This window comes from Piliocolobus tephrosceles, chromosome 2 (assembly GCF_002776525.5).
Source record: "Piliocolobus tephrosceles isolate RC106 chromosome 2, ASM277652v3, whole genome shotgun sequence".
Classification (NCBI taxonomy): Eukaryota; Metazoa; Chordata; class Mammalia; order Primates; family Cercopithecidae; genus Piliocolobus; species Piliocolobus tephrosceles.
Window position 1 is genome coordinate 49,712,474 of NC_045435.1, and position 13,149 is coordinate 49,725,622.

At 40.1% G+C, this 13,149-nt stretch overlaps 1 protein-coding gene across 8 annotated transcripts in view; it reads right to left on the reverse strand.

Annotated features, from left to right (window-relative positions):
- ATG7 (autophagy related 7) overlaps positions 1 to 13,149 on the reverse strand; it is a 278,184-nt gene that overhangs the window by 219,194 nt on the left and 45,841 nt on the right. For 6 of the 8 annotated variants that reach the window (XM_023218421.1, XM_023218424.1, XM_023218423.1 and 3 more), the window contains one exon: positions 1,273 to 1,361. The exons of 1 other annotated variant lie outside the window; for it this stretch is intronic. In XM_023218421.1, coding sequence (XP_023074189.1) covers positions 1,273 to 1,361 — 89 coding nt within the window. Of the gene's footprint in view, positions 1 to 1,272; positions 1,362 to 1,911; positions 3,628 to 13,149 lie in introns of those variants that run through there. One more of the 8 variants, XM_023218427.3, reaches the window with a different exon arrangement.

The following is a 13,149-nucleotide window of genomic DNA, read 5'->3' on the forward strand; positions in this document are numbered from 1 at the left end:
TAAATGCAAGGAAAAAATGCTCACAAGACTTTTTGAAAAAAACTCTTAAGACGTGGGTTCTTTTGGTTCCCTCCGCTCTCCCCATCTGAACTTCCATATTAAGCAGTAGCACCTCAGTCAGTAGTTAGGAAGCCCATTTGCACTGTGTAGACTTATCACCTGGATAATTGTGGATTGTCTCCCTCAGAGCACAATCTATAATTTATCTATCTTCATTTTTTAAATAAACATTTTTATTTAAGTAAAGCAGACACATTACACAAATCCCAAGTATAAAGAAGGCTGTCTCATGCCTTCCCTCAGCCATTAACCACTGCCTTCAAAAGTAACAACTACTCTAAGTCCATATATTGGTTTTGCCTATTTTAACTTTACATAAATGGAATCATAGAGTATGTATTATTTTAGGTCCAACTTATTTCACTTAATACTGTGTTTTTAAAATTTATCCATGTTGATTTCTGTATTAATAGTTCACTCAGATTCATTGTAATATGGCATTTCACCGTAAGGGATATACTAAAATTTATTATTCATTTCATTATTGAAGAACGTGTGGACTATTCCCGGTTTTTAGTTATTGAGAATAATGCTTCTGTAAACATTCTTGTATATGTGTTTTGCTTCCATCTATGTATGTATTTCAGTGAGTAATATACTTGAGAGTAACATTGCTGAGCTATAGATATTTTTAATTTTGGTAGATACTGCCCAACATTTTTCCAGCCATATTTGCTCCACATCTTCGACAACACTTGGTATGGACGTTTTTGTTAAATACTTTTGGTGGATATGTAGTAGCATCTCATTATGGTTTTAATTTTTATTTCCTTAATGACATGATGTTAGGCATCTTTTCAAATATACATTGGCTTTTAAGATACCCTCTGTTTTAACTGTTTTAGGGTTAAGAAAAATGGAGAATGACAGCAGTAGGAAAATCCTATCTGAAAGAAACCCAGACAGCTAGAAGGGAGGGCTACAGAATTTGTGTCAGGACCTCTGGCTACCAACTCTACCATACGCTAAAACATCTTTAGTATAGATGTTTAGCATCTTTAGCAGAGTATGCAGGTCCCTAACAGACCTGCTTAAAGTTCACTAGTATGGAAATTGGGTTATGACTGATGTATTGATTACCTGGTTTCCATGCTCAAAATGAAAAAAAAAAAAAGCATTTAGGAAAACAGAGATACAAATAGAAACAGACACACTGTAAAACACATACTGACAAAGGCAGACAGACAGACAAACACACACTCTTGTAAATACCATCTGTGGGCTGCTAGGACCAAAAAATTCCTCAAAGGCCATCCAGGGTACTGGGCTAAGTTACAGGGATCATATACACCAATTGTTATCTGTGAACAAAAAAGACTTTCTGAGTGAGTCAAGTATCATCTCAGCTTCACAATACAGACGTTGTTCATACTTCCTCTTTGCTTTTTTTATGCTTTCTGCAAAGCCTTAAAAATTAGACATCTGGTAAAGGGCTAAGGGGAGGAGAAGAAAGCCACAGGATCTCACACTGGACTACAGAACTTCTTGATGGCAGGGGTTATCAAATTCTTGTCTGCACCCCTGTGCCTTGCACTGGGCCTGGCAGAAAGTAGGAGCTAAATACATTTAGAAGGAAAAAAGACTGGAAGGAAGATGGAGAATGAAGGAGGACAGTCAAGAGGACTTGCAGAGAAAATCCTCTTGTAAACAAATAAATATAATCTGTGAAACTGACTCATTTTTATGCAATGAGAAAATCAAAGAAGGGCCACTACTAATGTAAGTCTACAATCAGATCAAGTTAAACAGCCAGTTACCCTTGATTTTGCTAACATATATTTCCTCCCTCCCCTTTCCCATCCCATTCCAATCCTGATCTTCATCTGGAAAACTCTACTCAATTTAAAATACCATTTCTTCAGTGAAGTCTTCTCCTGGCAGAAGTGGTCGATCTGTCCTTGCTGCTTCCATAGCTCTTTGAACTTTGTATATAACATTTTTCATTTTTCTGTCTCCTTCCTTTCAAAGACAATGAGCATCCAGCACCCAGATACTGACTTCTAAATACCATTCTCCAAGAGAAGAAATCAGGGCTCCTTGGACACATGGTTAATTCTAGGGCTCGGGCAGGGAAAATACAAGAGAAGCTTGGAGCATCTTATAATGCCAGGAAAGGAGGTACTCAAAAAACAAATGAATTGGGGCATGCCAAGGGGATACAGGCACCAACTGAAAGAGTTCTCAATGGCCAAGGCTGGCACAATTTGTGCAACAATATAAATAATATGATGTTGAAGTATAACCCAAAGTATAAAATAAGTATCTATGAGTCCACACTGATATAAATAAAGAATGGAATAAATGTGAAGGGACAAGTCTTCCTTAAAGAAAATTTCCAAACAATATATGCAAATGCTGCCCTCTTCAGAAGCAAAATGTAACCCTTCCCCTCCTTAAAGGTAGCTGGAATTAGTGATTTACTTCCAAAGAAAAAAATAGTAACTTTACAGTAGAGAAACCTGGCAAATATGACCTTAACCAAGTAATCAATTTAACATTACCAAGGATGTCACGTGGATATCAGGTGATAACGGTACTTCACTCTGTGGTATTCTTTCCAAAAACCCATAACCCCAGTCTAATCACAAGAAAACATCAGACAAACGCAAATCAAGGGACATTCTATAAAAATAACTAATCAGTACTCCTCAAAAATGTCAAGGTCATCAAAAAATCAAAGAAAGCCTGAGAAACAACTACAGATCATAGGAAACTAAGGAGGAGACATGACAACGAATTGCAATGTGGTGTCCTGCACTGGATCCTAAACAGAAAGAGGGTGAAATTGGAAATGTCTAGAGTTGAGTTAATAGTAATGTAAAAATTCTGGCTTCTTAGTTTTGACTAATGAAACGTGGTGACATAATGTGACAACATTAGAGAAAACTGAAACCGGGTGAAGGTATATGGTAATTCTCTGTACTGTCTTTGCCACTATCTTCTGTAAATCTAAAATTATCCCAAAATAAAGTTTATTTTAAAAAAAGGAAGACAAAGAGCATCTGGAGAGCAGAGAGTATCTTTTTCATCTCTCCATGATCAGTTCATAAATACAGAGCAGACACTCGGTAAATGTTTTTGAATGATAACAAAGTAGATGGATGGATAAATGGGTAATAGAAAGAAAGGAAGGATGTAGAGTGAGTAGGGGTGAGGGAGAGAAACTGCTGGCAGAGAACCATAAATTGACCCATAAGTTTCCTTCATAAGCATAGCATGGGTTAAATGAAAACACGGCTGACACGTTTTTGTTAAATCTAGATCCAGGTAGTTCTATAAGGATGGAATCACCCTAAATACTCCCTTTTATTTCCCACAATGCTTGCTATAGTATCAGCCACAAAGTAGGAGCTTAACTCATATTCAGAAGAATATCTATAACCCCACTATCCTGAGAGAACTATTAATATCTTGGTATATAATTGCCCATAAACTTATTCTTTGCATAAATATATTTTAATTACTGGGACTTTGAAACAAACATGGGATGATGCTGTAAATACTGTCTTTGTTGTTGTTGTTTTGAGACAGAGTCTCACTCTATACCCAGGCTGGAGTGCAGCGGCATGATCTCGGTTCACTGCAACCTCCACCTCAAGAGATTCAAGCAGCTCTAGTGCCTCAGCCTCTCTAGTTCCTGGGACTACAGACAGGCGTATGCTACCATGCCCCACTCATTTTTTGTATTTTTTCAGTAGAGATGGGGTTACGCCATGTTGGCCAGGTTGGTCTCGAACTCCTGGTCTCCAGTGATCCACTGGCTTTATCCTTCCAAAGTGCTGGGATTACAGGCATGAGTCACTGCGCCTGGCCTAAATATTGTTTTATATCTCTTATTGTATTGTCAACTGTCTTCCATGCCAGTAAATGTTCTACAACCATTATGAGTCATGGCTGAATGGCATTCCATTGTATTGATGTCCCAAACTTTTTTCTATTTCCTTTTGAAGGAAAATTAAGTAATCTTAATCAGCTCAATCTCCACAAATGAATTTTCCTATGGTCTTATCAGATAATTACTGTATTATTTCAAAGACACTCTTTAAAATACTTGCTACCTTTTCTGTTATATACAATTTTCTTATTCCTAAAATTGAAGCATTTTTTTGTCTAAATGCATGTTCATTTCTTAAACGCAAATAGATTCATATTTAATACAAACATGTTCATAGCTATGGTCATCCTTTCAGGAAATATCTTTGAGATTTCCTTTTTCACAGAGATAAGGTTTCAGCATCTAAGGTTTACAGCATCTAGTAAAAATAGAGCTTACTACACTGAGTAGTCTCTTACTAAATGAGGCCTAGGGAAAAGTACTCAACCCTCCAAGCCACAGTTTAATCATGGAGGAAATAATATATTACTTATTTCATAGAGCTGCAGTGAGGATTAAATGAGCTGATACTAAATATGAAAAGTCCAGCACATACATAGTGCTACTAATATTATTATTGGTGATAGACTCAGAATCTCCAGTGGTGAGCCCAGCAATCTGTATCTTTATCTGTACCAGGCTCCTGAATAATTCTGGTGCAGGTGGTCCACTCCATGGACTCGAATTTAGGGCATATTAGAGAGGGTGCTCTTACAGACAAAAGAAAACATCTCTGAACTGTCATTATCTTGAAAACTCTGAACTGGCTCTACATCTTCCCATGCTCCTCAAAATGTGGTCCATGCCCCAGCAGCATGCATGCATCAGCCTTCCCTGGGAGCCTTCAGAAAAGCAGAATCCCAGGTCTCCACCCCAGACCTGCTGAATCAGAGTTTGCATTTTAATAAGAACCCAGGTGATTAATAAACCCAGGGGAGTTTCAGAAGCACTGTTCTTCCTCAATCTTCTAATAGCCATGGGTCTCACACTTGAAGATGCTTGGGTGTCACCTGGGGAGCTACCAAAAATACTGTTGCCTGTGTCTCACCTCCAGAGGTTCTGGTTTAATTGATCTGGAGTTTGGCTTGAGTATTGGTTATTTGAAAAGATCCTCAGATGATTCTAATGTGCAGGTTACAAACTTCTTGATTGTCTGCAGCAGTTTCTCAGTTTCTCAAAGTATGGTCTGGCACAGACCACCTGCATCAGAATTGCCTAGAAGCTTGATGAACTTGCACAACACCCTACCCACACACATACACACACTCAATCTGATCCCAGACCTCTCTAGGTACCACCAATACCTGCATGTCCCGTGACTACTGCATGTGATTCTTATGTACACTATCATCTTAGCACTAGCTGTCTAGAGTCAAAAGAAGAAAATGAGTATTTCCTTAAAAGAGGGTTCACTGCATAAATACACACAATTGTAAGAAATTCCTGACTTCAGAAAAATTAAAATACGGAGAAACAAGCATTTTAGAATAAAGAAAACACAGGATGCATTTTATGTTTGATGTCTTGCTGGTTTAGAACTCTCTGTGAAGGCAGGAGCAGTGTATTCATCTTTCCATCATGAGTTACCTAAGCACGGTGCCTGATAGTCAGCAAGTATCTATTGAATAGATGACAGACTAGTAAATTTCTCCAGGCTTGAATACGTGGACTCCCCCTCTGCAAAGATCTTGAGCAGAGATCCTGGGAGGCAGCTAGAGGGGGAAAAGTGATGCCTGAGTGACACAGACCTGAAGCTTCTATACAAAACTGTGATGCAGCATCTCAGCAAGTTCCTTTTCCTTCCTTCTTTCCTCTCTCAACAATACAGGGTCTCATGGCATTTTAACCCTGGGATTCTCCTAGGTGAGAATGTGAAAGTAAGATGAGAAAAAAAAAAAAAAAAAGACGAGGGCTTCCAATGAGAAGCGAGAGAACTCTGAGAACAAGATTTCCAGTCTAGGGCTTCCACCAAATTAAGAAGTTGTCTTCCTTGAGCCCTTCTGGTTCATGTGGCCACCCCACCTGCTACTCTTCCATCAGGGACATCTTTTTATTTTGTTCCCCTTTTCCAATTACGACAGATAGCATCTGCCAGACAAACTACATTTATTTAGCAATCATCGCATCAATTTCACATTGCTTTTATTCATAAAAAGCATTTACAACTCTAGGCCAGGCGCAGTGGCTCACGCCTGTAATCCCAGCACTTTGGGAGGCCAAGGCGGGCAGATCACGAGGTCAGGAGATTGAGACCATCCTGGCTAACACGGTAAAATCCTGTCTCTACTAAAAATACAAAAAAATTAGTTGGGCATGCTGGTGGGCACCTGTAGTCCCAGCTACTTGGAAGGCTGAGGCAGGAGAATGGCTTGAACCCGGGAGGTGGAGGTTGCAGTAAGCCAAGATCTCGCCACTGCACTCCAGCCTGGGCGACACAGCGAGACTCCGTCCCAGAAAAAAAAAAAAAAAGAAAGAAAGGAAAAGCATTTACAACTCCATCCACTGTAAAAAGGGGGAGAAGGGAGAAACTAGCATTTCTACTTCCAAAACACTGAAACAGCTTAGAATTAGAAAATGGCCTGATGTAGTGAAAAACGCACTTGCTCAACAGTCAGCAGGTATGTGTTTTAATTCTGCAGCTAACTGATTCTAAGACATTGGGGGAAGTTCCTTCCTCTCCTGCAAGATGAGGGGGTTGAACCTTTCATCTCAAAGGATTTCTTCGGGCTCCAAAATCATAGAACTTTAGAGAATGTTTAAGAAGAAAATATCCTATAGGTCACAAAACAACACAGACTATATCAAAGCTCAATCTGACAGAGTATCTAAAGGCTATTCAAACCAGCAAAGGAAAAACAACAAAAAAACACACAAAGGCTATTAAATGGGTTACTTAGGAAGAATCTAGGCAGTATCAATATAGAAAATGCCATTCCTACAGAGACAATGAGTTGCAATTTTCAAATGACTTCATAAACCTGGGCCCTTAATCAAACATTCTGGATCACTTGCTCTTGTGTAACCTTGAGCAATTTACTTTACTTCTCTATGCCTTAATTTTCTCAACTATAGGATAATTTTTTTTTTTTTTTTTTTGAGATGGAGTTTTGCTCCTGTTGCCCAGGCTGGAATGCAATGGCACGATCTCAGCTCACCGTAACCTTTGCCTCCTGGGTTCAAGCAATTCTCCTGTCTCAGCCTCCCAAGTAGCTGGGATTACAGGCATGTGCCACCATGCCTGGCTAATTTTGTATTTTTAGTAGAGATGGGATTTCATCATGTTGGTCAGGCTGGTCACGAACTCCAGACCTCAGGTGATCTGCCCACCTCGGCTTCCCAAAGTGCTGTGATTACATGCATGAGTCACCACGCCTGGCCTATAGGATAATTTTTAACTGTACTTAGCACAGAAACTGAGAATGAGGCCAGCACTCAACAAATGGTAACTACAAAAACAACATAAATACACTCTCTTGCAGTAACTTCATAGACCTCTTTGTTCAATCCAATCCATCACCACGACAGTCATTGCTTAATGATGGGGATGCATTCTGAGAAATGCATTATTAGGCAATTTCACCGTCATACCAACATCACAGGGTGTTCTTACACAAACCTAGATTGTATAGCCTACTACACCACACCTGGGCTACCTGGTATAGCTTGTTGTTCCTAGGCTAGAAACCCGGAGAGCATGTGACCATACTGAATACTGTAGGTGACTGTAACACAATGGTATTTGTGTATCTGAACAAATCTAAACACAGAGAAGGTATAGTAAAAATACATTATTACAATCTTACGGAACCACTGCTGAATATGTGGTGACTGTTGACCGAAACATCATGTGGCACGTGACTGTACATAGTTAGCTATCTTCAGTTTCAAGGTTATCTTTTCTTAATTAGCAAAGAAAAGAAAGGGATAAGTTCTGGTATATCAAATATTCTTGGGGTCTGGGTTTTATCACGTGCAAATGTAGAGTTGGGACTAAATGATATCTAAATTATATAAATTAGAATATTATGTTAGATGCTACACGTGGATGCCTAATTTCAAAGAATAAGCATATTTCTTACCCTAAGGCAAAGGCAATGGGGTAGAATAGTGAAAAAAAAATCTTTTTTTGAGCATAAAAGACTACAAATAAGTTTCTTAGAGCAACCTGACCTAACATGGGCTATAGAGAGCAGGAATGATCTGTTAAGGAGAAAAATCTACCACTTACCCATAAAAGCAGGTCAGCTTGAAAATACTTTAAGGTAACTTTCCTACCTATATGAGGCATAAGTGCAGAAGGCAGGCATCGAATAGGAAAATGACAAAATCCATTTAACACTATGCTGAACATCATTTAATCTTTCTTTGATGATTCAAAAGTGACTCCAAAATCTTCAAGTGCTTTAGGAATCAACTCAGAATCTATCTTAATCATTGGAGGAATGATTAGTTGGCACAATGCTAGGTAAGCCAGCTTATGCTACGGTTAAACAGAATTTTTTTAAAAAAGTTTTTCATAAATACTCACTGACTAGGAGTTCTGGTTTTAGAACTGGCTTTGCCACAAATTAATTGTGCGAACTTGGGCAAATCACTTCCTTTTGTAATACAAATCAGCAGAAAGAAGCACAACATAACTGAAGAAAAACTTTGTTTAGAAACTTTATGAAATAAATGTTCCTTTCTACTTGGCTGAGAGCATATAATTCATTGAAATGATTCAGTCATGATCAGTCTGCCAAGCAATTTGCCGAAAAAGCACACTGTGAGAAAGAGGGCAAAATTGCCAACTTGCTTGTCTCCAGTAAGAACATTTTCCACAATGATCCCATAAAACATGCTAATCTAACAAATGGCTGTCTTTATAACTCAAACACTTGATATAACAGGAAATGCACAAAGGAGATTACACATTTTTAAAGTATGGGGGAAGAACTGAAATACCTAATGCACTTCAAAGTCACAGACAGCTGCCAAGATGCGGAGAGATCACTAAGTGAAGAAAGAGCCCAACTAATAGCATATAAATTGTTGCTCCTTGGCTATTGCTCCTGTCCACAGATTTTAAAGCCCTAGAATTAAAGGCTAATGTTGTTGAAATTACACAACATTTCCCAAATATTCAATCTTCAATAACTGCTCTGAATGAAGTAGAAGAGTCAAGCAACCTTTCCCAAAAGATTGGCAATGGGACAATGTCATGAGCTATTTTTAACGTAATCATAAGAACTGGCCTGAAAGATGATGATCTGTTGTAGCAATATAGTGTGACTGTGGAATCCACATTTCATTGAGAGAAGAACTTAAGGCCCAATTTCAACCTAACACATGTGTATAATACTATAACATCTGATCCTGGTAAGGGTACACAGCTGGTAGGAGGGAAGCTGGCAGGGTCTTGGGGAAACATTTATCATAAGCAGTGGTGTGTTGGAGTTGGCCCAGACAGGCTTCTGGGAGCCAACTGTTAATGTCTCTCCCCAACTCGGCATTCCAGGACTTCACACTGGTAGCTTGAAATTGGCCATGGTGGGAGTACTGATACTACACAAGTAAGAAAACACTATAAAATCAGGACTCTTCCCACCTCACAAGAGCTGGTTGTTAAACATTTATCAGCACACCGCTGATTATAAACCTTAAAATGTTCAAATTTTTTTTTCTTGACAGTTTCATTCTGTTGCCCAGATAGAGTGCAGTGGCACGATCACAGTTCACTGCAGACTCAAATTCCTAGGTTCAAGGAATCCTCCTGCCTCAGCCTTCAGAGTATCTTGGACTACAAGTGTGTGCCACCACACCTAGCTAATTTTTAAATTTTTTTGTAGAGACAGAGTCCTGCTATGTTGCCCATGCTGGTCTTGAACTCCTGGTCTCAAGCAACCCTCTTACCTCGGTCCCCCAGAGTGTTGGGATTACAGGCGTGAGCCACCACACCCAGCCTCAAACTCTGTAACGCAGTAATTCTACATCTAGACATCTTTTCTATGGAAATAATTAAAAATACAGGGGATAAGGAGAGGAAAAAGAGAGAGGAAAGATTTGATGCAAAAAGCAGTCCCAATAGTGAAGAAATTATGAGAAATCTGAAAGTCAAAACCTTGGCAAAAATACTATCATACATCCATTCAAAAGGATGTTGATGAATATAACACTATTATGCTAAAATGCTACAATAAAACAAAATACTGTACAATCTTAGTTTTAAAAAATATACAGGATTAGAAGAAGTATACAAAAAGTCTGTATATTAAAAAAACCTGAAAACGTAAAATAATAGCTGAAAACCTTTGTGACATTTTAAAAACAGAGAGATATAGCTGGAAATAAAACTAATGAATGGAACCTCACCTAGTACAGTTCATTTATTTGCCAGTATTCCCAAAATGGTCATAAAATGATCACAAAGCATATTTCAAACTGCAGGGGGTGAGCTATTTGCGATTCTTAAATAATTTACTGGGTCACGACTAGAATTTTTCAAAAAGATAAAACAGAATAAAGGAAAGCATTATTTTGCAAAAGTCATTTGTTATACGTGTGTATGTGTGCACAAAGACATATATTGGGTTATAACAGGTATTTTTAAAGTATAAGTGACAAAGAACTCTAGCACTAAGCAATCACAGTAAGAACTATACATCACCCAAGAAGTGAGATGAAACCAATCGCAGTCACATTTGCTTTTGAGCTTTCATTTAAAGATCGTACCATTAGTGAACTGGTATAACTTTCTTGGATGTCCCAGGGGCTGCTGAACTGGCAACCCTGCCAATCTCAGGAGGGACTTCTCTTGTGCCTTCCTTTGGTAAAGGCAGAGTGGGCTGTGTGACTCGGGACCTTAAAACTCCATTTTTATGGAATAGCTGGAAACTGGGGTTAATCCAAAGAAAATTTTCCTTTGAAAATGAAAACTGAAAAACGTTCTAAGAAAATACAGCGGGAACAATTAGAACATGTGAGTGAAACTTAATGACTCTTAGTTCTCCCAGCCACCTACAAGGAAGGGGGTGTCGTTACTGTATGCTTATACACACTGAGGAAACTAAGGCTCAGAGGATTCAGCCCATTAAGCTGTTGGGAACTGAAGTCTAGCCTTCCTACTCTACCCCAACACACTGTGAGCTGAGCAGAAAAAAATGGTTGCTTCCTTTTTCTACTACAGGAAGCATTCTGGCTGTAGGAAGTAAGATCATTCACATGTGAAGAGGCTTCCATTCCCTAGTCTCTTTTCCATTCTCCTCATCTGTAAAATGTAGACAACACTACTCACTTTGCAGGGCATGTAAGGATAAGTGATAGCATGTATGAGTGACCAGCTACATGCTGGGCACATGGTCAAAACTGAGACCATGGCAGTCCCTGCTGTCGGTGCTGGCAATGTGTCCTCTTCAGGGGCAGGTACCCACTCTCTCATAGTCAACCAAGGCTTCACACACAAGTGAACAGTACCTCCACATGCAAAGCTCCTACTGTGACTTGGAACAAAGAGGACTCATTCACCTCCTGACCTTAACAATCCACAGGCTCCCTGCTAGGCAGGCTAACTCCTGTCTTTTCCTTAATCTTCCTCCAAGCCAGGGCCTCCGAGAGTCTCAGTGCTCTGTGCATCTCTGACAACAGATGCAGAACTGCATGTAGATGTGTATTTTTCTGGGGCGAGGATCCACTGCCTCCAAAAACTTCTGAGACATTATGCATTTGCACCCTACTCCAAATTAAGAACCCCTGCTCTGAATCAGCCACGCAGATCATATACCTCCCCTGTATTCTGTCTCCTGTCACTCCAGTAACCATGTGTGTAACTCATTAGACATAAATTGAGGTGTGCAGACAATTTGGGGAAGCCTTTGTAAACTACATGGCCTTAACCAGACAACAGAACGCTCACATCCAAGAGAACACTTACAACGAACTAATACTAAGAGCCACCCTGTACTTACTGAAGGCCTACTGTGTGCCAGATACTGACCAGGTGCTTCCCATGAGCAATCTCCAGTCTTCACAAATCATTTATGCATGAATTCATCCTTCCATTGCATTTTACACACCAGGCATTCTGCTATGGGATGCAGACACAATGGTGGGAAATCAAAGATAGGGTACCTGTCCTGGTGGAGCTTACATTTAAATGGGAGAAAAATACATTAATCAAAGATCACTCAAGAAAACATAAAATTATGGACCAGGTGTAGTGGCTCACGCCTGTAATCCCAGCACTTTGGGAGGCTGAGGTGGGTGGATCACCTGAGGTCAGGAGTTGAGACTGGCCTGGCCATCATGGCGAAACCCCGACTCTACTAAAATTAAAACAATTAGCCAGGTGTGGTGGCATATGCCTGTAATTCCAGTTACTCGGGAGGCAGAGGCAGGAGAATCACTTGGACCCTGGAGGTGGAGGCTGCAGTGAGCAAAGATCGTGCCATTGCACTCCAGCCTGGGCAACAAAGAGTGAAACTCCATTTCAAAAAAAAAAAAAAAAAAGAAAGAAAGAAAAGAAAAGAAGAAAAAAGAAGGGATACACAGTGATATGAGAGCTTATACAGAAGGAATAAACCTTTTTATAGAGGTCAGGGAAGGGTTTCCTTGAAAGAGTGAGCACTTAACAGAGCAAAGGGGAGGTTGGGGGAGGGAAAAGTAGAAGCGGAGAAGGGAGAGAGAAGAGAGTTCCAGGCAAAAGGTGCATGCAAAAGCCCTGTGGCAGGGAACGTGGAACGACTTGGGGCTGGATGCCCACAGGGGCCAGGCCACACAGACTCTTGTAGGCCATATTAAAGAACTTAGCCTCTATTCTTAGAGCACAGGGAAGAAGACATTCAGGTGTTTCATTATGATAGGGACATGATCAGATCTGCTTTTCTAAAGAAAACTGTGGGGATGATGTGGGAATGAACTGGAGAAGCCCAGAGTAGATACAAGGAGGCTTGTTAGGAAGCTGCTGCAGTATAGCAGAGATTGAGGTGGTGGCAGAAGAAATGCAAGGTGGCAGGCTGAGAGACATTCAGGACATGAAATCCACAAGACACGGGTGGTAGGGGGAAGAGAGCTGTCCGGTAGGATGACCAGATTTCTGGCTCATGTGACTGGATAGAGGCAGAACCATTCTGAGCCAGTGAAGCCAGAAAAGGACCAGTCTTGGGACAAAGATTATACGGTGCAGAAGGAGGCAAAAGCAGGGAGCTAGATAATGTGGCCCGGGGTCCAGAGGGAGGTTC